Source organism: Hemicordylus capensis, chromosome 5 (genome assembly GCF_027244095.1).
Source record: "Hemicordylus capensis ecotype Gifberg chromosome 5, rHemCap1.1.pri, whole genome shotgun sequence".
Taxonomy (NCBI): domain Eukaryota; kingdom Metazoa; phylum Chordata; class Lepidosauria; order Squamata; family Cordylidae; genus Hemicordylus; species Hemicordylus capensis.
Genome location: NC_069661.1, coordinates 259,717,372 through 259,742,044, shown reverse-complemented (window position 1 = coordinate 259,742,044; position 24,673 = coordinate 259,717,372). Strand labels below are relative to the sequence as shown.

The 24,673-nt window shown below is 53.0% G+C and overlaps 1 protein-coding gene across 16 annotated transcripts in view; it reads right to left on the bottom strand.

Moving 5' to 3' along the window:
• The window catches only part of PPP6R2 (protein phosphatase 6 regulatory subunit 2), a 155,174-nt gene that overhangs the window by 103,635 nt on the left and 26,866 nt on the right, over positions 1 to 24,673 (bottom strand). For all 16 annotated transcript variants that reach the window (XR_008308880.1, XR_008308873.1, XR_008308874.1 and 13 more), the window contains exons 4-8: positions 15,793 to 15,979; positions 15,456 to 15,593; positions 14,461 to 14,526; positions 3,634 to 3,746; positions 2,856 to 2,969 (exon numbers count right to left, since the gene is read on the bottom strand). Coding sequence is in view for 6 of the 16 variants with exons in the window: in XM_053257246.1 (XP_053113221.1) it covers positions 2,856 to 2,969; positions 3,634 to 3,746; positions 14,461 to 14,526; positions 15,456 to 15,593; positions 15,793 to 15,979 (618 nt within the window). In the remaining 10 variants the exon portion in view is untranslated. The remainder of the gene's footprint in view (positions 1 to 2,855; positions 2,970 to 3,633; positions 3,747 to 14,460; positions 14,527 to 15,455; positions 15,594 to 15,792; positions 15,980 to 24,673) is intronic.

Genomic DNA, 24,673 nt, shown 5'->3' with positions numbered 1-24,673 from the left:
CTGCAATAGGATTTGGTGCAGTAATGGGAGTAGCTCCTGTACCAGAAGGAACTGGAGATACAGGGTGAATCGAAACCGTGGGCTCATTTGGAAGCAGAGGTGGTAAAGGGTTGTTAGGTGTAATATTGGGGGATTCCCCCCAGACCCCTCTGATGAGCGACCACCCCCTCTGAAATTAACTATTATTTATTTAATTATTCGATTTCTATACTGCCCTTCCAAAAATGGCTCAGGCACACAGAGAAATTAATTAATTAATTAATAAGATGGCTTCCTGTCCCCAAAGGGCTCACAATCTAAAAAGAAACATAAGATACACACCAGCAACAGTCACTGGAGATACTGCGCTGGGAGTAGATTGGGCCAGTTACTCTCCCTCTGCTAAATAAAGAGAATCACCATGTTAAAATGTGCCTCTTTGCCAAGTTAGCAGGGGTAGATCTTGTGGACGAGATTTATCAATTCCATCAACCTCAGTATGTTTTCTCTTGCATCTGACTTTTCTGGGTGGCTGAGAGCCAGATTCCTCAGAAGAGGAGGGAGATATCGGATTATCCCTGTCCCTTTTCTTGGGTCTTTCCCCCTTTTTTATAACCTGCTTCAAAGATACTGCCAAAGTTCCTTTAGTCCAATTCTGCCAGTTAGCAGGCACATCCAAAGGGAGATGAATAGGTTGTGCGGCTTGGACAGTTTGAGGGTTAGCGACAGGAGGTCCCTGGCTAGCCGTGACAAGGAGGGATCTCACTGATCCTGAGGTACTTTCTCCCTGTCCCAAGGAGGATTGTAGCCCTCTGGGTCCAGGTCCGGCATCCTGGCAATTCGCGGCTTTGAGCAGCAGTGGTTCCAGGGTTTCCCGCCGAAACTGCAGAACTGCTAGATGTTGCAGCGGCTGCAATGACTCTCATTTGATCTCTCATGCCTGGGATAGGTGGGAGCGAGACCAAGGTCTGGCCCACGCAGTCCGGCCACAGATCTCCTCTTGCCCTAGCAGAGCTCCTTGTCACCTGAGCCAGTAAGGAAGGACCCTGTACGGCGTCCTTGCCCGACCAAGGGACCCGATCCGGTGTCCCCTGGATTGGTGGTGCTCTCGTTCAATGGTGCGGCCGCTAATGGAGGCGAACCCGGCGCTCTAGTTGTGAACAGGAAGCCCGCGGTCTCTCCCCCCGTGGGGACTAGGACACATCTAATAGCCTGTCGTCGCTCCATCAGGCAATAAGATGTAAAAAAGGACACAGAGTCAGGGACAACTGAAAATACACGGAGGTAGAAGACAAGTCGTAAGAGAAGAGGTTTTTGTTTGTTTTTTAAAGAGGGAGACAGATCAGACAGCTTAAGGTTAAGACACAAAGACCAAGTTTGAGAAGAAGAAGAAATATTTTAAAGAATTAACGTAGCACAAGGAGCAATACAAATGATCTCTGCCTAGGAGTGCAGCAGGCCTCAAAGAACTGGGTGGGGTTATCCGCCCCGGGCTCTTAAGGCTAGTAACAGAATTTCATTAGTCCTGCCTGGGAGCACGTGGGAAAGGATAAGCCAGCGAGAGATGTCCTCGGCTCCAGGCATCAGAGAATGATGCAGCTGCCACAGACTGCTCACGGGGGCATCGCCCGATCTCGGGCACCTCTCTAGAGGAGCAGGCTCAAAGCCTTTGCCCCGGGAAGTTAATGCTACCCTGGAAGCCCTGGAGGACAGTTGGGAAGCCCTCTCCGATACCCTTGGGGTGGGGTCCTGCAGTTGACAGAAACTCAGGACAGGACAGCAGGCAACAACCGATCTTAAATCTTGCTTGCCTCTTTGAGAAATAAAGAGAAGGAGGAACACAGAAGGAGGAGATTACCAGAGCAAGGCTGCACAAAGAAGGGGAGCTGAGCGGCAGCTGTCTGTAGAGCAGACAGGAAATAGAACTGGGTGGAGGTTCTCTCCTCCCACTAGAAAAAGGCTTCTGAGGAGCTCAAGTCCTGCCCTTGGAGCAGTGGGAGGGGATAACCTAGCCATGGTGGCTTCCTGCGCCAACAGAGAATCAGCCAGAAGACTGGCGAGAGAGGCCGGCAGGTCCATCTCAGGCCCCTCTCCCCACTGCCATCAAGCCCTGCGCTTCTGAGGCAGGCAGCACTTTTTGGTCCGGGGTGGGGTGGAGTTTGCTTCTGAACAGGGCTTGCTCTGAAAGAGCCTGAACCTGAGTCGAAACCAGATGCAGGGGGAAGAAGTTGGTTGTCTAGGGTGGGAGACAGACAGGTGGAAGCCCGTCCCTGTGGAGACCAAGCTCAGCTTCACTCAGACATGAGTACAAGCTGCCTTGACTATTATCCCATGGGAAAAGCAGGATATCACTCTGCTCAACCCAATAACCGTAAACAGGCAAACAGCTAAATGGAGCCTCCCTGTTCAGAGGCAGCGCACCCAGCGCATCTGGCAGGCCACTGCTGGAAAGGGGGCACTGGATCTGGCCTACATCTGGTGGTCTAGTAAGGCTCTGCTGGTGATGTTCTTACACAGCTGCCCTAGAATGCTCCTTTACTGACCAGCAGCAAGTGGAGGAGGAGGAGGACACCCCCCCTGCCGCCTTTAGACCCCCTTCCACCAAGGGGTGGGAGCACAAGCACACAGACAGGCAGCGACCATCTTTGGCAAACACTGTTCCTTCTAAGGCATGCGCAGCGCACGTGCTCACAGGTTTTCTGATGTCCGCTCAGTTCAGTTTAGATCCCGCTCAGGGTGAATTAGGAAAGCCCCACTCACTCTGAATGCAGGTGATGCGCACAGAGTGCCTTGATTCTGCTGCCCAGAACAAAATCCATTCTGCAGAGAGATGGGGGGAATGGGAGGGGCCACTGCTGGCCAGCCGCCCTCCTTACCCAGCACGTCTTGGCTCGAGTAGCGTCAGCAGAACCTGCGTCCCGTTCACCAGGCAGCTCTCGGTGGGCTCCCCATCAAACATGTTCTTCAAGAGTTGCTCCACACACTCCTGCCTGAGGAGACACCACAGAAAGGCCAAAGCGGCTGCTCACAGGGCTCCGGCTCGCAGCACCTCCGCCTCCAGCACAAACCCAGAGCGTCCAGAGCCTTGGCCCATCCCCCTCAGGGCCGTCCCACACGGACCACCAGCGGCTCTCCAGGCAGGCCCAGGAGAGCCTCTCCCACAGGTGCCCCCGGAAGAGGCCAGGGACCACCTCCCTCGGAGACGGGCAGTAGGCCAGCCAGGGCACAGCCCCCTCGGCACCAACACCCACCCCACCCCACCCCACCCCACCCCCGCGGCACTCTGTCTGGAGCCCCCGACCAGCCTGGCCTCTACCCCGCCCCCAGACTGCCTGCAGGTGGCCACCGCAAGGCATGCTGCCGCCACCTCCTCCTCCTCCATAGCTGTGCCGGGTGGGCTGCGCTGTGCGCCCTGGTCTCTCCAGACAGCAACCACAGTGATGCTGACATGAAGGGGCTCACAGGGCCCGGAGGAGGAGCCTAACCCTGCTCCTAACCCTGGAAGAGCTGCTCTGGAAAGCACGGTGTCCACTGCCTCCAAGCAGCTCCGGTGCGACCCCTCGCTGGGCCACTGAGGAGGAGGAGGAGGGGGAGGAGCAGCCGCTGCCGCCACCAGGTCTCCCACAAGGCCTTCTTCCCAGAGGCTGTACTTACGATTCCAGCACTGCAAGGAGCAGGTCCGGCTCGGCCGCCTCCTGGAGCTGGTTGCTCTGGTCTCGGCTCAGCCTTATGATATCACACAAGGTTTGGGAAGCATTTGACTGTCTCTGTAAACAAGGGGACAAGACCATCATGGTGAGGCTGAGCTCCTCTTGGCTTTCAGAGAGGAAGAAGCAGGAAAGAAGGCCGCCAGCAGCTGGTGGCAATGCAAAAGTCAAAGCCAGAGGGAACGATGCAAGGAAGGCCTGCCTCCCTGCACGCAAACAAGGAACCCGAGACGAAGGAGCACAGAATGACTTGGGTGCTCCCAGCCCGAGAGGAGAGCAGCAACATCACCAAAAGCCAGGCTAAGAGGTCAAAGGAGTCTTCTGATGGATTCTCCAGCTGGAAGCTGCATCTGGCTTAGCACACAAAGTAGTCAAGAAGTCTCTGACCTGCCGTTTCTTCTAGTTTACATCAGAACAGCCTGGCTGGATCAGGCCCAAGGAAGCACACCCAGTCCAGCACCCTGTTTCACTCAGTGGCCCACCAGATGCCTTCGAGAAGCAGCCCACAGGCAAGAGCTGAAGGGGGCAGGCCCTCCCTCTCCCTGTTGCTCCCCTGAAACTAGGATTCAGAGGCATCTTGCCTCCTAGGCTAGAAGTGGCCTATAGCCACCAGGCTAGTAGCCATTGAGAGACCCGTCCTCTGTGACTTGGTCCAAACTCCCTTTTTTGCTTGTTTGCTAGACTGGCTGTTTGACAGCGAAAACCTCTAACCCTTGCTCCTCTGACCCCTACCCACTCGGCACAGCCTCATATGGCCCCGTATACCCAAAGGCTGCCTCAGAATAGGAGAATCTCCAGCCACTGGAGATCAGATACCTTGGCAATGGATGGCAGTCCAGCCAAAACAAGCCCAAAAAAGGTGGGTGTCCTCATGTGCAGGTCTACCCTGCGCATCCCCCGCCCCAGCTCTCGAAAGAGGGTGGGGTTAGAGAGACTGGGGACACACACTGCAAGGTGCCCTGCTAAGCTCCATGGACCTTTGAAGCCCAGGGCCTGATCCCTGCATCAACACGACCTCCAGCCCAGAAGGCTGCAGCGAGGAGAGAACAGGATCTTGTGCCACACAACCCAGACCACAGGAAGCACCACCGTGCTAGGGGAAAGCGGAGTCCTGTTTGGCTTCTCATCCGCCCAGCAGTGAAGGTGGACTGTTGACGGACAATGCTCAGGGCCAACAAGGCCAACGCTCACTTTCCCCAGGCGCCCTCCAAGAACAACGCCAGAGGTGTGTGTAGTTGGGTGCTCTTCCTTCACTCTGCCATGGCTGCCCCTTGGAAGCATCCAGCAGGGCTTTATTCCTCACCTCCAACCCCAGGCAAAGGAGGTTATCACGACAAGCTTTCTGATCAAAATAGCGCCAGACATAAGCGTCTGTCCAGGTGTTTTCCAAGACAGAGCTAGAGACCACATGCAGACCACAGGGGAGTAACAGCAGGAAGGGGGGAAGAAGAAAGAAGGGAACAGCTTGGGTGGGGCACTGACTCTCCTGTCTTTGCCTCTGCCCCAACTTTCCGCAGGTGTGTAAGATCTCCTTGAGCTGTTGCTGCTGCTGTGGCTGGGTCCTGCTCCTATATAGGGCAGGCTGGCCCAAGGGCTCTTGTCCTTGTGGCTCTCAGCCGTGGGGCGAGCTGCCTGGGGCCCAGAAGATCTTTCTCCTTGCAGCCCAGAAGACCTTTCTTCCTGCAACTAAGAAGCCAGCAAGAGATTGCATAAGTCTGGTTCTGGTTTTTATTAAGCCAAGAAGCTGTGGTGGGTTAGTCTGGGGAGATGTGTCTGGGAGAGCGAAAAAGTGGGTATGGAGTGGGGGCAGCAATATCACAGGTAGCGGGCAGAGGGAGGTATGGCGGTGGGAGTTGGGCTGGCCGTTACAGGGGGAAACGGTCCAGACAATTGAGGCCTGTTCCTTTTTCCGGCCCTTCTCCCAACCCTCTGACCCCAGGGAGCTCTGAGAACACTCCCTCGAGGATTAGGGTGCTGCTGCTGAATGCCAGGTCAGTTAATGCAAAAACTTCTCTCATCCACGATTTGCTGACCTGGTATGTGTGACGGAGACCTGGATGGATGAGCTGGGCGGGGTTGGTCTCTCTCAGCTCTGTCCTCTAGGTTTCCAGATCATGCAGCAGCCCCGCCTCAAGGGTCGGGGAGGAGGCGTTGCAGTCATCTTTCGTGAGACCCTCCCCATTTCCAGGTGCCCAGTCAGGCAATCTCAGAATTTCGAGTGTCTGTCCTTGAGGGTGGGCCTCCGAGATAGGCTGGGGATTCTGCTGGTATACCGACCACCCCGCTGCACTTCAGTCTCCCTACCTGAGCTGGCGGGGGTGGTCTCAGAGGTGGCCTTGGGTTCCCCCAGGCTTATTGTTTTGGGGGATTTCAATGTCCACGCTGAGGCCCCTCTAGTGGGTGCGGCTCAGGATTTCATGGCCTCCATTGCAACCATGGGCCTGTCTCAATTGGTATCGGGCCCTACCCATGTGGTGGGACACACTCTGGATCTGGTTTTTGCCGACCGGGAAATAAATGATCTGGAGGTGGGGAAATTTGAGACGACTCCCTTGTCATGGACAGATCATCATCTGGTGGGGTTTAGTTTGACTGCTCCGTCTGCCCTCTGCAGGGGTGGTGGGCCGATTAGGATGGTCCGCCCCCGGAGGCTTATGGATCCGCTTGGATTCCAGGCGGCCCTCGGGGAGTTTCCAGAGCTGGTGACCCTGTCGAGGCCCTGGTTGATCTCTGGAATGGAGAGATGGCCCGGGCTGTTGACAGGGTTGCTCCTAAACGCCCTCACCAGCTTGGTGGAGCCCGATCTGCTCCTTGGTTTTCCTTGGAGCTTAGGGCGATGAAGCAACTCGGACGACGGATGGAACGACGCTGGAGGAAGAGTTGTGACGAATCCGACCAAACACGGGCTAGAGCCCATTTTAGGGACTACTCCGTGGTGGGGGCGGCGGCGAAGAAATGCTTTTTCTCCACCTCCATTGAGTCTGCTCAGTGCAGACAAACAGAGCTGTTTCGTGTGGTAAAAACCTTGCTCCACACATCCCCCCAGACAATGGGGGAGGAGTCATCTAGAGCTCTTTGTGATCAGTTTGCCTGTCACTTTGCAGATAGGAGTGTTGGTTTCACTTACCGTGAAGGCTTCTTCTGGTTCTTGCTGCCAGGGACATCTCATGGGACATACCACAGCTTTGGGCAACCTGGGCGGGAATGCTCCTGCCTATTCCTGTGGAAGGACCCGTTGAAGGACCCTCCTGCCAAAAGCCGCCTGGATGGTCGATGGAGCCAACCAGGTGGCAGCTCTGCAAATATCCTGCACTGGTGCATGAGATGAAAAGGCCGCCGTGGCTGCTGCTGCCCTGGTGGAATGTACTGTGACTTGAGAAGGGGGCGTCATGTGCTGTGCATTGTAGGCCGCCATAATACATTTCCTTATCCATTGGGCAATCATAGCCGAAGTTGCAGCACAGCCCATAGATCGTGAATTGTATGATACAAACATAGCGTCTGTTTTGAAAATGAGGCAGTCCTTTTAACGTACATCTTCAAACACCTACGCACGTCCAATTTGTGCCAGAGCTTCTCCCTCTCATGGGCTGGGTGAGGACAAAAAGAAGGAAGGTAAACATCCTGGGACTGATGGAAAACAGACAAAACCTTTGGTCGAACAAAGGGGTCAGGAATAAGCCGTACCGCCTCTTTCTGAAAGATGCAGAAGGATTTTCCAATTGATAAGGCCCTTATTTCTGAGACTCGTCTGGCTGAAGTTATCGCCACTAGGAAAGCCAGTTTATAGGATAGGTTTTTTAGCGGAATGGTCGAAATTGGTTTGAAAGGAGAATGCTGGAGAGCTGTAAGGACTACGTGTAGGTTCCATGACGGAAACCTATGGACGGCCGGGGGGGGGGGGAACATCAAGGTAGCCCCCCTGAGAAATCTTTTCAGATGAGGATCGGACTGGGTGGAGGAAAGCGGGCACCCGGATATGAGTCCTATCAAAGATGTCGCCTGGCGCTTCAAGGTGTTTGGCTTGAGGCCCTTCTCCAGACCATCCTGCAAAAATTGTAATAAGTGCTTTAAAGTGGCAGTCCCCCTAGGAATGGAGTGACGGGAAGACCAGCATAGGAACGCTCGCCAGGTGCTCTAGTAAATACGATTGGTCGACAGTCTACACGACGCCAACATTGTCCGTAGCACTTCTGGTGAGTAACCGAACCAGCTCAGCAATCCCCGTTCAGTCTCTAGGCGGTCAGCCTTAACCAACCCGGATCTGGATCACAAACCGGTCCTTGAAACAGGAGATCGCTGCTGACGGGGAGCTCCCAAGGGGGCTCTGCAGACAGGTGGACCAGTTCTGGAAACCACGGCCGCCTGGGCCAGAACGGTGCAATGAGGATCACTCGGGCCCGCAAGAGGCGTATCCTCCTGAGTACTCTGGCCAGCAGAGGTGTTGGCGGGTACGAAAACAGGAGGCCTCTTGGCCATGGACTTGATAGGGCGTCTACCGCTGTTGCTCCCTTGGAGGGAAATCTGGACATGAATAGCTTTAGTTGTGTGTTTTTTGGAGTTGCAAATAAGTCCATTACCAGAATGCCCATTCACCTCGTGATCAGCTGGAATATCTTTGGATAGAGGCCCCATTCCCCCGGGTGGAGGTCTTCTCTGCTGAGCCAGTCTGCTACTTGGTTCAGTTTGCCCTTGAGATGATGCGCTGAGAGAGACTTGATGTTTGTCTCTGACCAGGAGAGGAGTAGAATCGCCTCCTGATGTAAGGACCAGGATCGGGTGCCCCCTTGTCGGTTCACGTGGGCCTTTGCTGTGATGTTGTCTGTTCTTATGAGAACATGACCACCCCGAATTGTCAGCTGGAAAGCCTCCAGAGCTAAGTGAATGGCCCTGAGTTCTCTCCAATTTATGCTGTGTAGACTTTAGTCTTTGTCCCAGAGACCTTGAGCAGAGAGATGGAGGCAGTGTGCCCCCCAGCCCCTGTCGCTCGCATCCATGGTTACCAATACCTTTGGAGGGTCCAGGAACTCCCTCCCTTGGAACAGGTTGAGTGGGTTCAACCGCCAACACAGCGACTTTCAGATCTGAAATGGAAGGCACAGCCATAACCTTTTCTTTCTCGCTATGGCCTGCTGATGTGGAAGCAGGAACCACTGTAGGGGATGCAGGTGAAATCTTGCCCACGGGACTACTTCTATCGTTGCTACCATTAGGCCCAACAGCCTGGACAGGGAGGTAAGCAGGGTTGATGGAGACGACAAGACAGTCTTTGTTTCCTTTGTGATGGTGGTGAATCTGTCCCATGGGAGGAAGAGACGGTCTTCTACTGTATTTATCACCATGCCCAGGTGACGAAGATGGTGGCTCGGCCGCAGCTGACTTTTTTGGTGGTTTATGAGGAAGCCATGACATTCTAGCTCTGCTATTGTTAACGCTAGGTCTTGCTGAGCTTCCTGTAGATTGCGTGATTTCACAAGTAAATCGTCTAAGTATGCGAAAAGCCGAACTCCCCGCAGATGGAGGTGCGCCACCAAAGGAGCTAGGACCTTGGTGAAGACCCTGGGCGCGGCGGACAGGCTGAAAGGCAGTGCTGCGTACTGATAATGGTGCCCCGTGTACTTGAATCGTAGTAGCTTCCTGCTTTCGGGATGAATGGGCACATGTAAATACGCCTCCTTTAGGTCGATGGATGATAGAAAGTCCAGGTCGAGAAGGGCTTCCAAAATCAAACTTAAGGTTTCCATGCGGAAACACTGCCTTTTCACTGACTTGTTCAAAAATTTTAAGTCTAGGACCGCCCTTTTCGATCTTTTTTGGGGACGGTGAATAGAATAGAATAGATGCCCCCTCCCTGCTGGGGAGGGGGTATTGGTTCCACCGCCCCGATATCTAGGAGATGCCTGATGGCTTGTAACATCTCGGCATGTTTTTGGCGAGATCGAGATCGGGGAGTGGGGACGAACCTGTGGGAAGAAGGGGCATCCAACTCTATTATGTAACCTGCCTTTATCACTGTTAGAACACAGGAATCTGTTACGGAAGATTCCCAGGCGGAAATAAACTGAGCTAGACGCGCCCCCCAACTGCACTGCCTGGCAGTCATTGCTGGGGTTTTTGTTTTGCTTGAGCGGATTGTTGTCTGAAATTACTTGCTCCTCTGTAGGGGAAGCGCTGGTGACCCCAAGATCCCCTCTGCTGTCTAGCATCCCTGTACCGGCCTCTAAAAGGCCGGAACCCCGAAAGGGCTGAAACTGCTGAAAATTTTTCTTAAAGGGCGGCCTCTCTGGCTTGTGTACAGCCATGGACATGGTCTTGAGCTTATCGCTTGACTCAACCAGTACATCCTTCAGTGCTTCTTCACCGAAAAGCTTAGTGGCGTCATAAGGGACAGCTGTAAGGTTGCTCTTTGAGGTGCTATCCACCGCCCAATTTTTTAATCATAAATGGCGTCTCCCTAAGACGGACGCTGCGGCCACTCGTGAAGAGCACCTGGTGGAATCAAGGGGGACATCGGCTATAAAAGCCTGCGCCTTTGTATCTTGACCAGCTGTTGCCTTAGCCTAACGCTGTCAGATGGCGGATCATTTAGCAGACCGTCTAACCAAAGCAAGGAGGCCCTAGCTGCCATGGAGGCTGCTGCCGCCACTCTGGTCACCTGAGCCGAGTTATCGTGAGTGCGTTTAAACGCTGATTCGGCTTTCTTGTCCGCCGGGTCTTTGAGAGTTACCTCGCCATCCCTTGGCACCAGGGAATTTGACACCAGCTGCGCGATGGGGGCGTCCGTACAGGGTGTTTTAAATAACTCTGTGACCTCTTTCTGAAAAGAATAAAAACGGTTAGAAATAGCTAGATGCTTCCTATTTGCCGCGGGAAGCCGCCACTCCTGTTTCACCACGTCTGCAAATAATTCTGGCAAGGGCAAAAGAATGTCCTTTGGCGTTGGCCTAGGAAAAACCCAGTCCCCTTTTTCATTTGTGGGCTCAGGGTCAGTGGTTTGTTGCAGCCCTATGGTTTTTATAAGCCTGGACATGAGAGGATTGAAATCTTCCGCCACGAACAGCCTTTGGGACACAGATGCAGTATCATTGTCCTCCCCCCCCTGACCAGTCTCCACCTTCCCTGTCTGGAACCTCAGGGTCCTGTGGTAGGGAACCCGTTCCAGTCCCGGGATCCTCCCCGCCTGATATCGGGCTTTGCGGGGGATTTCTGCCAGGTTTTCCTATAGGCCTAGGATTAAGAGGCCTAGGGTCACCAGATTCTTGATCAGATATATCAGAGGAGTGGGGAACACTCCTATGCTGGGTGGCCTTTTTAACCTTGATCTGTTTTGTTTTGGCCTTGGCCTTTTTAGGAGGTGGAGGGAAGGAGTCACTAGAGGAGTCACTATCTGAAGGCGATGGGTCCCGCTTTCTCCTTTTATGGGATTTTTTGTCTTTTTTAACTGGCCTGACTTGATAGATGGTATCGATGATGGCATTTTTAAACCACGCCCCGTTTTTGGTATAGCCACTGAAACCCCGGGAACAGATGTACCCCAGTGTCCACTGACATCTAAGAATTCCCCCGTTACCTCCCTGGAAGACGTTCTCTCGGTTGGTGACCCCGCTGGGAGTTGATCTTTCTCACCTAAAATGGCCGCTTCTGTCTCCTTTCGCACCTGTTTTCCCGCCTCCGCCGCCATCTTGTTTCTCCTACGGTCGTGGGCCTCTGCTATGGCCCTAATTTCAGCCAAGCAAGGAGGTGGATTGGCTAAAGGCCGCCTCGTAAACACAATGTCCTGTGAGAGGAGGCCCTCACTCCTGTCGGCTGCACGCCGGGCCGCTGAAGCACGAGTCTCGCGGCCCGAAGGCAGGAGACTCGCCGCGGACCCGGGAGCGAGCGGCGCGGGTGGCTCTATGGCAGCCATCACCGTTGCGGCAGCGGGCGGCTTCTCAGAGGCCGCTATGGTCGTTCGCGGCTCAGGCCCACTCACCCCCGACGCAGCAGGGAACGGCAGGTCGGGCGGCTGTTCAGGGGCCGCTTGAGGTGATGCCAGGAAGCCCGAGACACTGGCGGGCGACTGCAGAGATGGCGGCACGACGTGCGGTGGTGCCGCGGCTCCAAATGTCTTGGAGCGCACTGGTCCAAAGCGGCTTTGCCTTGTTCCCCTGGGGACTAACACTATTCTCCCTCTAAGAGGCCGCTCCATGCAACAAGGGTGGAAGAGGGGAGGAAGCGGGGGAGGAAAAGAGACAGATAAAGCTGTGAAATAAGGGGTTTTTTGTTTTTTTTTTTAGACACAGAGAATAAAGTTGAAGAAAAATACGAAGTATGACATGACAGAGAAGACAAAGTTTGAGAAAATACAACCAGAAATACAACGGAGAGTAACAATCTGCTGCCGGAGCTAAGGTAAGGACAGAAAGAACTGGGGCGGGGTTATCCCCAACAGCCCGAGTGGGCGTGTCATCTGTTTTCCAATCAGATTATCTGTCCTGTCTGGGAGCTGGTGGAAAGGGATAACCCATGAGATGTCCCTGGCAGCAAGAACTGAGAAAAAGTCGCTCGCATCTGTGCTGACCTGGACTCCAGAGTTTTGACAGTTCCGGCAGACGTCCCTCTGGTACCATCTGGTCCCGTTGTGTTGGATTCTTTTCCGTTGGTGCGGCCCGAGGATGTGGACAAGATCCAGGGCAGTGTGCGGGCGACTTCGTGCGCTCTTGACCCTTCATGGCTAATAAAAGCTGCCAGGGAGGGGACAGGCAGATTGCTGGAGATGATCATTAATGCTTCATTAAGGGAAGGCAGGATGCCATCGTCCCTCAAGGAGGCGGTGGTAAGACCACTATTAAAAAAAGCCCTCCCTTGATCCCTCCAACCTGGATAACTATAGACCTGTGTCTAACCTTCCCTTTTTGGGCAAGGTGTTGGAGCGTGTGGTGGCGTCCCAGCTGCAGAGGGTCTTGGATGATACGGATTATCTGGACCCTTTTCAATCTGGCTTCCGCCCTGGGTATGGGACTGAGGCTGCCTTGGTCGCTCTAGTGGATGACCTACGCCGGGAACTAGACAGGGGGAGTACATCCCTGTTGGTTCTACTGGACCTCTCGGCGACGTTCGATACCATCGACCATGGTATCCTTCTGAGCCGCCTCTCGAGTATGAGAATCAGAGACACTGAGTTGCAGTGGTTCCGGTCCTTTCTTGAGGGGAGGGTCCAGAAGGTGGTGCTGGGGGACTACTGCTCGGCCCCGTGGCCGTTGGCCTGTGTGGTCCCGCAGGGATCGGTCTTGTCCCCCATGCTGTTTAACATCTACATGAAGCCGCTGGGAGAGGTCATCCGGGGACTTGGACTGAGCTGTCAGCAATATGCGGATGACACTCGGCTCTATCTCTCCTTGTCATCTGATCCTAGGGAGGCGGATGTCCTGAATCGGGGGCTGGAGGCCGTTATGGGTTGGATGTGGGCTAATAAACTGAAATTGAATCCGGGTAAGACGGAGGTACTGTTGGTCAGTAGGAGAGCCAATCGGGATGAGGAGATTTTACCGGTTCTGGATGGGGTTGCACTACCCTTGAAGGAGCAAGTACGCAGCTTGGGAGTACTACTGGACCCGGCTCTGCTTTTGGAAGCCCAGGTGGAGGCAGTGGACAGGGGTGCCTTTGCACAGCTTCTGCTAGTGCGCCAGCTGCGTCCCTTTCTCGAGAAGGCAGATCTGGCCACGGTTACCCACACCTTAGTCATGTCGCGGCTGGATTACTGTAACGTGCTCTACGTGGGGCTGCCCTTGAAGAATATCTGGAAAATGCAGCTAGTGCAAAACGCGGCAGCTAGGGTTTTATCCGGAGCTGCCCGTTGGGAGCACATCACACCCATTCTGAAAGAGTTGCACTGGCTGCCGGTTCGTTTCCGGGTCCAATTCAAGGTGCTGGTTTTGACCTTTAAAGCCCTTAACGGTTTGGGCCCGGTGTATTTGAGGGACCGCCTGCTCCCAAGGGTTGCTGCCCGCTTGACGAGGACATCTGAGGGGGCCCTGCTCCGGGTGTCGACAATGAGAGAGGCCCGGCTGTCATGCACTCGGGACAGGGCCTTCTCTGTTGCTGCCCCCAGACTTTGGAATGCTCTCCCAGTGGCCATTCGCTCCTCAGACTCCATCACGGCTTTTAGGAAGCTTGTTAAAACTTGGCTTTTTACCCAGGCTTTTACATAATCGTTTTTACTGCTGCTTCTGTGTGTTTTTACCTGTTGTGTTTTTATGCTTGTATTTTATAGATTTTAAATTTGGTTTGTTTTTATATTTTTTAGCTTAATATTTTTATTGTCTTTTTATTGTATGTTTTAACTTTTGTAAACTGCCTTGGGGTTGTTTTTTAATGAAAGGCGGTATATAAATGCAACAATAAATAAATAAATAAGCAGGAGGGAGGGCCTGCCCTCAACTCCTGCCTGTAGGCTTCCAACGGCATCTGGTGGGCCACTGTGTGAAACAGGATGCTGGACTAGATGGGCTTCCTTGAGGGGCCAGATCCAGCAGGGCTGTTCTGATGTTTATGTTCATAGTCATGGCTGTTTCAAGAACCTACCTCAGAAAAGGAAGATCTGCAGATTTAACTGTGTTCAGTAGCCACTGAAAGGACCGACGTCTGTGGCAGCATTGTAAAGACAGGAAAGAGACTGGCAAGTGGGAAGCCTCTCTGGCAACAGCACGCCCTCCTTCCTCCCCGCCCTGTCTGCGTTCCAGCCTCTCTGGCACCTATGGCATTAGACAAAGCAATCTGCGGGCACCACACTCACATCCTCATCTTGGTTGGGACAGATCAGGTCTAGGAGCCTCTGGATGATCTTTGCTTCATTCAGCCACTGAAGGAAGAGAAAGCAGAACAGCTCCGGTGAGCCTCATGGCTGGCTGGGGAGGGCAGCTGTCCAGTGTCCCCTCCAACAGGGAGTCCCCGATGCTGTTGATTACAACTCCCAGAATCCCCCGCTAAAGGCCACTGCAGCTGGGGGTGCTGGGAGTTGTAATGAAGGACACCAAGGAATCCCCGTTCAAGGGGACAGTGGAGCGGTCTCCCATGCCACAGGCAGGGTCTGGAGTCCCAGCAGCTCCTTGAGATTCTGCTGCCCAGGACTCCCAGGCCAGAGACCCCACCAGCCAATCGGAACCCGAGGGTCACTGCGCCCAGCACCTGCACACATCGTCTCTGCCCCCAATGCTCTTCCTGCCCAGTCCGAACCACAAAGCGCCCCAAACAGAAAGGGCGCACATCCTCTGGGGAAAGGCTGAACAAGCCGCTTCAGAGAACCCAGACAGCTGCCTGGGCCCTCCCCTCCTCATTCCCCAAAAGGCAGTTAGTTAGACTAACTAGCAAAGCAGAATCCTACCAAGTCACCGACACAGGACAGAACTGGAGGCCACCTACCACTCCGACTCCAGTCACATCAGTCCCCAACCCAGCCAAGGGGTGGCGGGACAACTCGTGTATCAGATGGCATGTTGGGAGTGGGAGACCCTTCCTGAGCCACCTGGTGATCCAGTTTAACAGCTGAGTGAAGGGGGGGGGGATCAGGTAGGAAGTGTCCCCTTCCTGAACACTGGGTAAGGCCCCAGATGGGGCAGCTGAGGGCCCAAAGTGTCCAGAGGCCATTCCTTGGCATCTGAATTGACCATCAGAGCACAGTCCTGGGAAGAGGCACTTTTCAAGAGCACTGGTATCGTCCTACCCCTCGGAGAAGTAGTCCCCAGTGACCCCAGCACAGAGGAAGCAAAGCCACCCAACAGAAGCCCTCACATTTAGCACTTCTTGCCGCAGCTGGGCTGGCTCCACACAGCTGATGAGTCGCAGGAGAAGGTCCATCATGGCAGATGTGTCAATGTGCTTGAGCACTAGGTCAATAAACTTGGCTTTTCCCCTTAAAAACAAAATCACCTGGAATAATAAAGCATGGTGTTAGCTCTGTGCTTGTCTGTGGGCCGACTTAGGCTTAATGAACAAAGACACCTCCTCTCTCCCCCCACACAAAGGGACTGTCAGACCAAGGCAAGAAATGAAAAGGGCTCTGCAATATCCCGAGAGAAAAGCAAGCACATCTCCCCATGCGGGAAGGAACCCAGCCAAACCTCCTTACCTGCTCTGTTTTCCTTGCTATGAGGTTGCCAATGGTCTTGCTAAAGAAACTGGCAAGCAAAGGGTTCAAGGGAGGCTCGTGATCTAGGAAGTCATAGAGGATGTTCAATAAGGATTCGTCCCCTCCAAGCTTGTCATTGATCTGGGGCACGTCAGAGGTCAACAGTTCACAGGCCGTGTTGGGATACCTGCCAGGAGAGAACCAGAGGCAAGCTGGGGCAACTTGGGAGAAGCAAGCCGCCACCTTCGGGTTATGGAGAGCACCACCCCTTCTTCACTTTAGCCATTCATTTCCACGCTGGCCTAGAATAGGACAACCTTCTTACCTGCAATACCATATTTTCCAGGAGGATTTCATGAACAAAATGTTTTTCAGATGCAGTTAATTATCTAGTTTGTTTCCTGTTCCTCAAATACAAGGATTAGCAAAGAAAATTATATCTACATGAAAGGGGTGAATTAGATCGCTGAATTGGAGTAATAATAGATCAAAGGAGGAGAAACAAACACGTTATTAAGTGCCAGCTAGCCATATACCAGGAAAACCTGGAATGACGACATATTTCTCTGTATTACAATTTTCTGTACAGCCATGAAAGTTTTAGAACACAAACGTCAATTCAGATCAAGATCAGGATGCCACAGACACCTCCATCTGACTCCAGAACAGCTTGTAAAGTATAGCTGTGGTAAGGTCTTGAATTAAGACTGAAGCACCTTGAATTACTTTTCAAATAAAGCTCTTTGTAATCAATTCGAGTTTGATGTTTGATGTTTCATTTGCGTTGTATTTTATAAGATGTTGTCAGAAATTATATAAGCTAACTGGGATCTTAACAGAAGCTTTGTCTCCCAAGTTCTGGTTTCTTTTCACTGTCAGTGCAATACCTGACATGAACATGGAATGACATCGTCGTGCATTCTCTGGGTGTGGGCACTTCTCCTTCCTTGGCTAGTGGAAGAGCTGTAGGCGGTTCTAAAGCACCTTGAATTACTAAATTCCTCCAGGCTTGACTATTGTAATGCGCTCTGCGTGAGGCTACCTTTGTACGTAGTCCAGAAACTACCACTGGTGCAGAATGCGGCAGCCAGATTGGACTCTGGGACAACATGGAGGGACTACATAACACCAGTTTTGAAAGAACTACACTGGCTGCCGATATGTTTCCAGGTGAAATACAAAGTTCTGTTTCTTTCTAATAAAGCCCTTAACAGCTTAGGCCCAGGCTATCTAAGAGAGGACATCCTGTGTCATAAACCCTGCCATCTGTTACGATCCCCTGGAGAGGTCTGGTTACAGATGCCACCAGTTCATTTGGTGGCAACCCAGGACCGGACAGGATTCCAGTTGAGGTCTGCAGAGCTTTTCTAGAGCCCATCCACAGCAACAGGGAAATGGAGCATTGGTTCACTTACTGTGAAGGCTTCTTCTGGTTGCTGCAGTCAAGGCCATCTCGATGGGTTCCCCCCCCCCCCGTGCTCCAAGGCAGGACTGTGCTAATTAGCTGAAAGACAGAAGTCTCTAGAGCCTGAGGGGGACGACCCTGCCCAGTTCTTACAGGCCAAGTTAGCAAAGAAAGACTGACCTATATTTCCAGCCACAGATTAAGCGACATGGGGTAAGTCATAGGAAGCTAGAAGAGACAGGTGAGTTGGATGGACATAGGATACTGAAGGGCACTGGCCAGCTGGAAGAGTGATCTAATCCCAGCACTCGGACTAAACGAGTCAGACAAAAACAGCAACACCCCACCACCCTCAGGAGCAACCCAAGAGCGGCTGGCCGGGAGGGCCGAGATGGGCTTGACTGCAGCAACCAGAAGAAGCCTTCACGGTAAGTGACCAATGCTCCGTTCTCGGTTGCTGCCAATCAAGGCCATCTCAATGGGACACACCAAAGCCTGTACGTCGACAGGGAGGGACGCGCTCTTGGCCGCTCCTGAAGAAGCGCCCTCGCAGAACCCGTCTACCAAAAGCCACCTAGGCGGAGGCATAGTGTCCACTTTGAAATGCTGCGTAAAAGTAGACAGATTATTCCAGGTTGCAGCCCTGCAGGTTTCCTGGACCGGTGCATTGGGTGAAAAAAGGCGGCTGAGGTTGCCACCGCCCTCGTTGAGGGGCCGTGATATATAAGGGAGGCCGAATGTTCTGTGTTTCGTACGCCAGAATGATACACACGCTAATCCATCTGACACTAGTTGGAGAAGTCACTGCCTCGCCTATAGACCCTAGTAGAAGGAAATGGACAGGCAGTCAGTTTTATGGAATGAGACTGAGCTGCTGATATAGGTCCAAGTTGTGCCATAGTTACACCTGAGAGAGTTTTGGTTGTGGATGAACCTTGGTCTTTAGGACGTCAAGAGAAAAGTCAAAGTCGGACGAATATCCTAGGTTCCTCTGTAAGGCCAATGGTGAGGGTTCCACTGTGTTAGGGAGCCTGCTAACCTCTGGTCATCTGCCCAGTAAATCTCGTGCCCAGGTAGGGAACTGGACACGTGCCCAGCTGACTACTGAGGGAGAGGTTGGCAGGTAGCACCCCTCAGGAACGATGACACTCTGCCTGCCTTAGGCTAGGCTGCAAACAGTACAACAACTCTCTAGGATTAGTTGGGTGTGGTCATCCAACTATATGGCCATGGACCTTCTATCCTAGCTGGTGGTGGTGGGAGAAGAGAGTTCCACCCCGGAAGAACAGTTAGGCAAGAATGTTAAGATAGCTGGAGAGAGTCCAGAGATTATAAGCCTGTGAGAGGTTATGAGCCTGTGGTAATCTATCCCATGATGGGAATAGCCGTAGTCACGAAAACAGTGATATTGATCAAGGCGTTGCCCCGTGCCATCACCTCATGGCTAAGATGGTTTGTACGGAGAGTGACTGTCAATAGGCTAGATCGAGATGGAATAAGTCGACTGTACAGTTGGTGCTTGCCATATCACTACCTGTAACGGGGGACCCAGTGGAGATTAAAACAGTGAGTCGTATCCTTATTGCCCAGAGGGAGTCTCGATAGTTCTATTGGGTGCTGGAGATGAGCTCCCCTAGGAACCATGGCTGTTACATGACCCTGGAGAGGGTATCTAAGATGGGAATGGGCCAATATGGACCTGGTTACTACTAGGCCTGCCTGCACATCCTGCCTGCACATCCTGCTCTACAGAGGAGGCAGACCTCAAAGGTCTAGGACTCATGTTGCTGAGGGGCTGGACGATGGCTCATTTGTGAGAGCCCATGTGGACTATGCTGTACTGGGTAGGAGGTATGTCACTAAAGCCTAGTACGGCCGCCCTGGTTGCTACCTCATATGGGATTGTTGAGCCAGGGAGTAGAGATCTGAGGCAAAGTATATTTTGTGTTAGGGGTCATACAATGCATCCCCCCTTTCACCAATTTTGTGTTTGGAAATGAGGTATACTACTCTCAGGGGAGTGCCCTCAGACCTGTGACGAGAGATGCTGGCATGACTGAGGCCTTCCTCTGTTGGGAGTGGCAGCAACACTTGCACGCCAGCGCTTGACCCAGGTGGGAAGCCTGGGTGGGACTGTGGACCTGTAGTCCTACCCATGATTGGAGGAGGCTGTCCACTGCTGTATTGTTGTTAATTTGGCAGTGTTCACACTGTATATTAATTGTGGAACATCCAGAAGGGTGAACAGGGCCGGAAGGACTGTCGATGTGAACTTCCTCGCCAGCTAACCGGAGGTAGATGGGGCTGTCCTTAGGGACTTCGCTCATAGATGGCATCTATCCAGGTGGTCTCTCTGAACCGCCTCAATACTACCCCAGAGATCCAGAGCCAGGAGGGTGAAGGAATCAGCCTCCTAAGGGGGTGTGACTCTAGGCTCCATGTAGCCACCCTATGAGGCTAGGGTGGGGCCTTGGAGGGGGAGAATTGGAAGAGGCAAGGCTATCAGTGCCTATGGTCGGAGGCCTTATTAAGGTTCATATTAGATGCATGGGAGCAGCGAAGATAGTATGAACATGTTCCCCAATAATGGTATGTTAACGGAAGAGAAGAAGTACAGCGGAGGATCCTATGTCTCATGGGATGGCCTGAGACCTCCGACTAGACGCCTGTCTTTAGTAAGATACACAAATAAGCACCTTGCTGAGGTAAGTTATCTCACCGGAAGAGGGCGTACCTAGTGCTAAGAGAATCACCCCAGTAGGGTAATGACAAGGACACTGAGGCCCCTGAGTGTCCTGTTGCAGGGGAGTAACAGCAGGAGAGACGGCATGCCCTCAACTCCTGCCTGTGGCTTCCAGTGGCATCTGGTGGGCCACTGTGTGAAAAGAGGATCCTGCTCGATCTGGCCCCTCAAGGAGGCCCATCTAGTCCAGCATCCTGTTTCACACAGTGGCCCACCAGATGCCGTTGGAAGCCTACAGGCAGGAGTTGAGGGCAGGCCCTCCCTCCTGCTGTTACTCCCCTGTGGTCTGCATGTGGTCTCTAGCTCTGTCTTGGAGAACACCTGGACAGACACTTATGTCTGGCGCTATTTTGACCAGAAAGGTTGTCATGATAACCTCCTTTGCCTGGGGTTGGAGGTGAGGAATAAAGCCCTGCTGGATGCTTCCAAGGGGCAGCCATGGCAGAGTGAAGGAAGAGCACCCAACTACACACTACAGGAGGGAGACAGCATGCCCCCAAATCCTGCCTGCGGCCTCCAGCAACACCTGGTGGGCCACTGCGCGAAAAGAGGATGCTGGACTAGCTGGGCCTTGGGTCTGATCCAGCAGGGCTGTTTGAGGCTGGGGCTCTCCTGGAAACTTAATTTTATGTTCTACCAGACTGGAGACATAGAATGAACCATTGGCACTGACCTGAAAGGTCATTCTCCTCGGAAGTACAGGTTGCATCCTTCGTGGATAGAACCCTCTTGTGAGGGAGAATATTAGCATCCCTGGGTGTTCATTTGAACCAAAAATTAATTATGTCCTTTAGTGAAGAGGAGCTGGACTAGATTGGCCATGGGCCTGATCTAGCATGGCTGTTCCTGTGCTGTTAGAGAAGCGACAGTCACAGACCTTGTTGTGCACCACCCAGAGCCCTGGAAAGGGTGGTATGGAAATGCCACACATAAATAATAAAACATCCAATAGTACTGTGAGTCTCCCATTCAAATGCATGCAGGGTTGATCCTGCTCCGCAGGTGAAAGCACCCTCGCTCGCCCCAATGTTACCAGATTTTTGGTTGGTGGTGGTGGTTTTGTTAGGGGCCTGTAATGTAATAAATTTGTTAGTGTCCCATACAAGTGTGGCATAAACACATATCATGGGAGCAGCAGCGTTATGGACGTGGTTATAAGGCTGTGACTCTGCCTCTAAGGGAGGAAACTTCTGCAGAAAATGAAGGATGCCATATAGCTGACCAGAGGAGCATTTTTCCTCCCTCCATTTCCCCTTTAAACCCTGGAGGTTCCAAGGAAGGAAAAGGGTATTTGTCAATATGACCCCTAGAGGGCCATGCATTATTTGCACCCTCACAAAATGGGCTCGTAGGCGAAGGTGCAGGAAGGGCCCTCCCAGGTTTGCTAGGACGAGCTGCCCATAAGCCAGCCAACCGAGCTTAGTGCAAAGAGCTCTTGTGGCAAGGGTTAAAAACTCCACAAGGGAGTTAGGCCTGGGGGGGAGAGGGGGCCACCGTCTAGGCAGGTCTGTGGCCATAGGGAAGATACTTGCTGCCCTTGATCTTATCCAGAGTGGTGTACTAAATACTCGGGTTTCTCCTCACAACAACCCTGTGAAGCAGGCCGAGCCGGGAGAGAAGCGACCGGCCCAGAATCACCCAGCAAGCACCACGGCTGAATGGGGATCGGAACCCGAGTCTCCCCGGTCCCAGACCAGCACTCCAACCACTACACCACGCGTTCACCAGTTTTGGTGGGCTCTCCCAGCTGAGGCTGCAGTGTCTGGAACCGCTCCCTGCATGGTTGGTTGCCGCAGTCCTGGGCTAGGCCCAAGCGCTTTGCCTCGCGGCTAAGAACAGAGCTCCTTCGGAGTTAGTGGTTGCCGCTGTTCCCATCCGCTCCCCGCCTATTACTTGAGCTGCTGGAGGCTGTACTTCTTCCTGCTGGGCCTCCAGCCGTTTGTTTGCTGCCGGCCTGGGTCATGGAGACAAGGATCAGGCACCCGAAAGGGCGATCGATTGGGCTGAGGCCAGGGCTGCCGAGGTGAATGGGCAGGCGATGATCGGGCCCCAAACCTGGAGAGAAGCCTCCTTTGGAGCTGCTGCGCCCCAAAGTTTGTGGAGGAAGAACCACCAATATCTCTGAGAGGGGGGAGAGACTCTCTGGGCTGCCCTTTGTAGGAAGCGCCTGTGGCATTCCTGCCCCTTTTTGTTCCTCCGGGGAGGATCCCTGCTGCTTTGGCCAGGGGAGTGGGAAGGGGGGAGAGAAAGGGGGGATCCAGAGGAAGGGAGAATCTAGGGCTTCTCTTCCTTTGTTTGTTTAAACCGGCTTCATTATGCTAAATCATTGTAAACCGCTTAGAGAGCTTCCAGCTATAGAGCGGTATATAAATGTAAGTGCTACTGCTATTGCTATTCATTAGGCAAGCTGGCAGGCTAGCTGGGGGGACCCACCTTTGAGCTGCCCGCCCCACGGAAAGAGCTCACGTTTTTGCTTTGTCCAGTTCCCTCAGCGCGTTCTTTATTCCTCCCAGCGCTGTCGTTTTTGGCGGGCTTTTTATTGCAGGCTGCATTTTGTCTCCAGAGAGTTGCTGCCACAAGGCCTCTTGCCGCCTCCTCCTTCGCACCCGCTTCCCTCAGGACTCTACCTGAGTTTGGGGGTGGATTAGCCAGGGGGACTGATTCGGCTCTCCAGCAGGAAGGAAGGAAGAAGGGCTCTCAAGCCTCTGCGTGCCTTCCCCCCCCACACCCCCGGATGTCGCCTCACGCGCAGACTCACAGCCCGAGGGCGGGAGACTGGCTGCGACCTCATCCTGCGGGCTGGCATGTCGCCTTACGCCGAGGCTCAGCCCGAGGGCAGGGGACTGGCTGCGACTGCATCCTGCATCCTGCCAGACGGCTCAGAAGAAGCTGGCAAGGACGCGACTGGGATCCAGGCGCTCTCGTGTCCCTCCTCATTCTCCTCGCAGGAACAGAGACTTTATACTTTCCTGCATGCTCCATACAGTTAGAGGAGTAGGAGAGGGGAAGAGGAGAGAGGATTGAGGGAGCAAAGCAGAGTAAAAGAGAAACAAATTCAGGGGGAAATCGGAGAGAAGAGGAAGTCTGCCTGGAGCAACACAGGACTGTAAGGACTGGGCAGGGTCATCCCCCTCAGGCTCTAGAGACTTCTGTCTTTCAGCTAATTAGCATAGTCCTGCCTTGGAGCACGGGAGGGGGATAACCCATCGAGATGGCCTTAATTGCAGCAACCGAGACTGCAGCGGCTGTTCTTGGCCCACGGACTACTCAACACACTAGGTTGGGTGAGCCATGAACCAGCCTGGATTGATTTAACTCAAGACCATTTAAATCACCAAGCAAAACACTCCATTTAAATCACTGATTTAAATCAAGTTTCCCACTGATACTTCTTCACACATTTCTTAAGCAGTGCAAATCTTAGAACTGAGACCATTTACAACTCAACAGAGCATTTACAATATCTAGGAGGATAAAGAAGTGTAATTTTTTTTAGATAATTTGATTTTTACTTATTTAGGAAACAGTATAGAACACCTGTTTCTTTAATGTAACAGGTGCCTTTACCGGCTGCCCTGCCTCTCCTTGTTTCACGACTTACATGCAACACGTACTCCTTTTTCCTCCGGGAAGGCTGTCTGCAAAATATTCCCAGAGTCTCTTACGTCCAGAAGCTATGGCAGGTTTTTTGGTGGCCAAACATGGAGCAATGCAGGAAGCTGTGTACTGAAGAATGCCTTCCCTTTCCCACCCACAGTTCTTCTACTTCTCCTCCTCCTTTCCTATGTCTGCCTCAACTCCTCCACCTTGGCTCAGTCCTGCCACCAAACTACCACCCGACTATCCAGCCTGCGACTTTGCACACGAAAAACAGGCTTAGAAACAGCCCAGACATTTCGAAAAGCAACAGCTGGCAGTTGCTGGGCAGACCAGAGTCCTTTTCGTGAGATGACACTGCCATGAATGCCCAGGGGTGATGGGTAGGTAGTTCAGAGTGTGTGACAGAGAGTCATTAATCCATTTTCAGGAAACTCTGAGGGTTGGTGTAGTGAAGAGACTTCATTTCAACCATGTCATTTTTTGCAGCAGGATTGGAGTTTTGGCATTTACAATTTCTTAAAATCTAACTGAAAGCAGATTCAAATTAAAAGCTGTGATTCAAAACAAAACCAGTCCCCCCTGCCACATGAAACCCCTTCTGCCCTCAAACTGCCGCTGACCCAAGGCCCTGGCCATTGGTGGGGGGGAGATTAGCAGTTCCCAAGCACACACCCCGCTTCACGGCCATCTGCTCCACCACAGGGGGGGTCTCCCACTTCACTGGCCACCCCTTGCAAAGGATGGGTATGGTTGAGGAAGAATCACAATCTCCCCCCACCTCAAGTCTGCAGATTTGCACATGAACGCCACTGCCTGACTACTGGCAGGTATAAGTTGACATGACCACATGAAGACTGCCTGTCTTCAAAACACTGGTGCCAGTTACCAGAGCATTTCCAGTCCCAGTTCATGGTGCTCGTACGGACCAACAAGGCCCCCCAAAGCCTGGGTCCTTCTGAGTATCTCAGAGGGGCTCTTCTCCCCTATGAATCTGGAAATCAGCCAACAAGGTCTGGCTTAAAGTACCCCCTTTTGTGGAAGCTGGTTCGGCTTCCACGCAGAGCAGGGTCTTCCCAGTAATAGCCCTGGTGCTCTGGAATGGAAGGCTCCTTACTTTCCTCTTTGACAGTTTG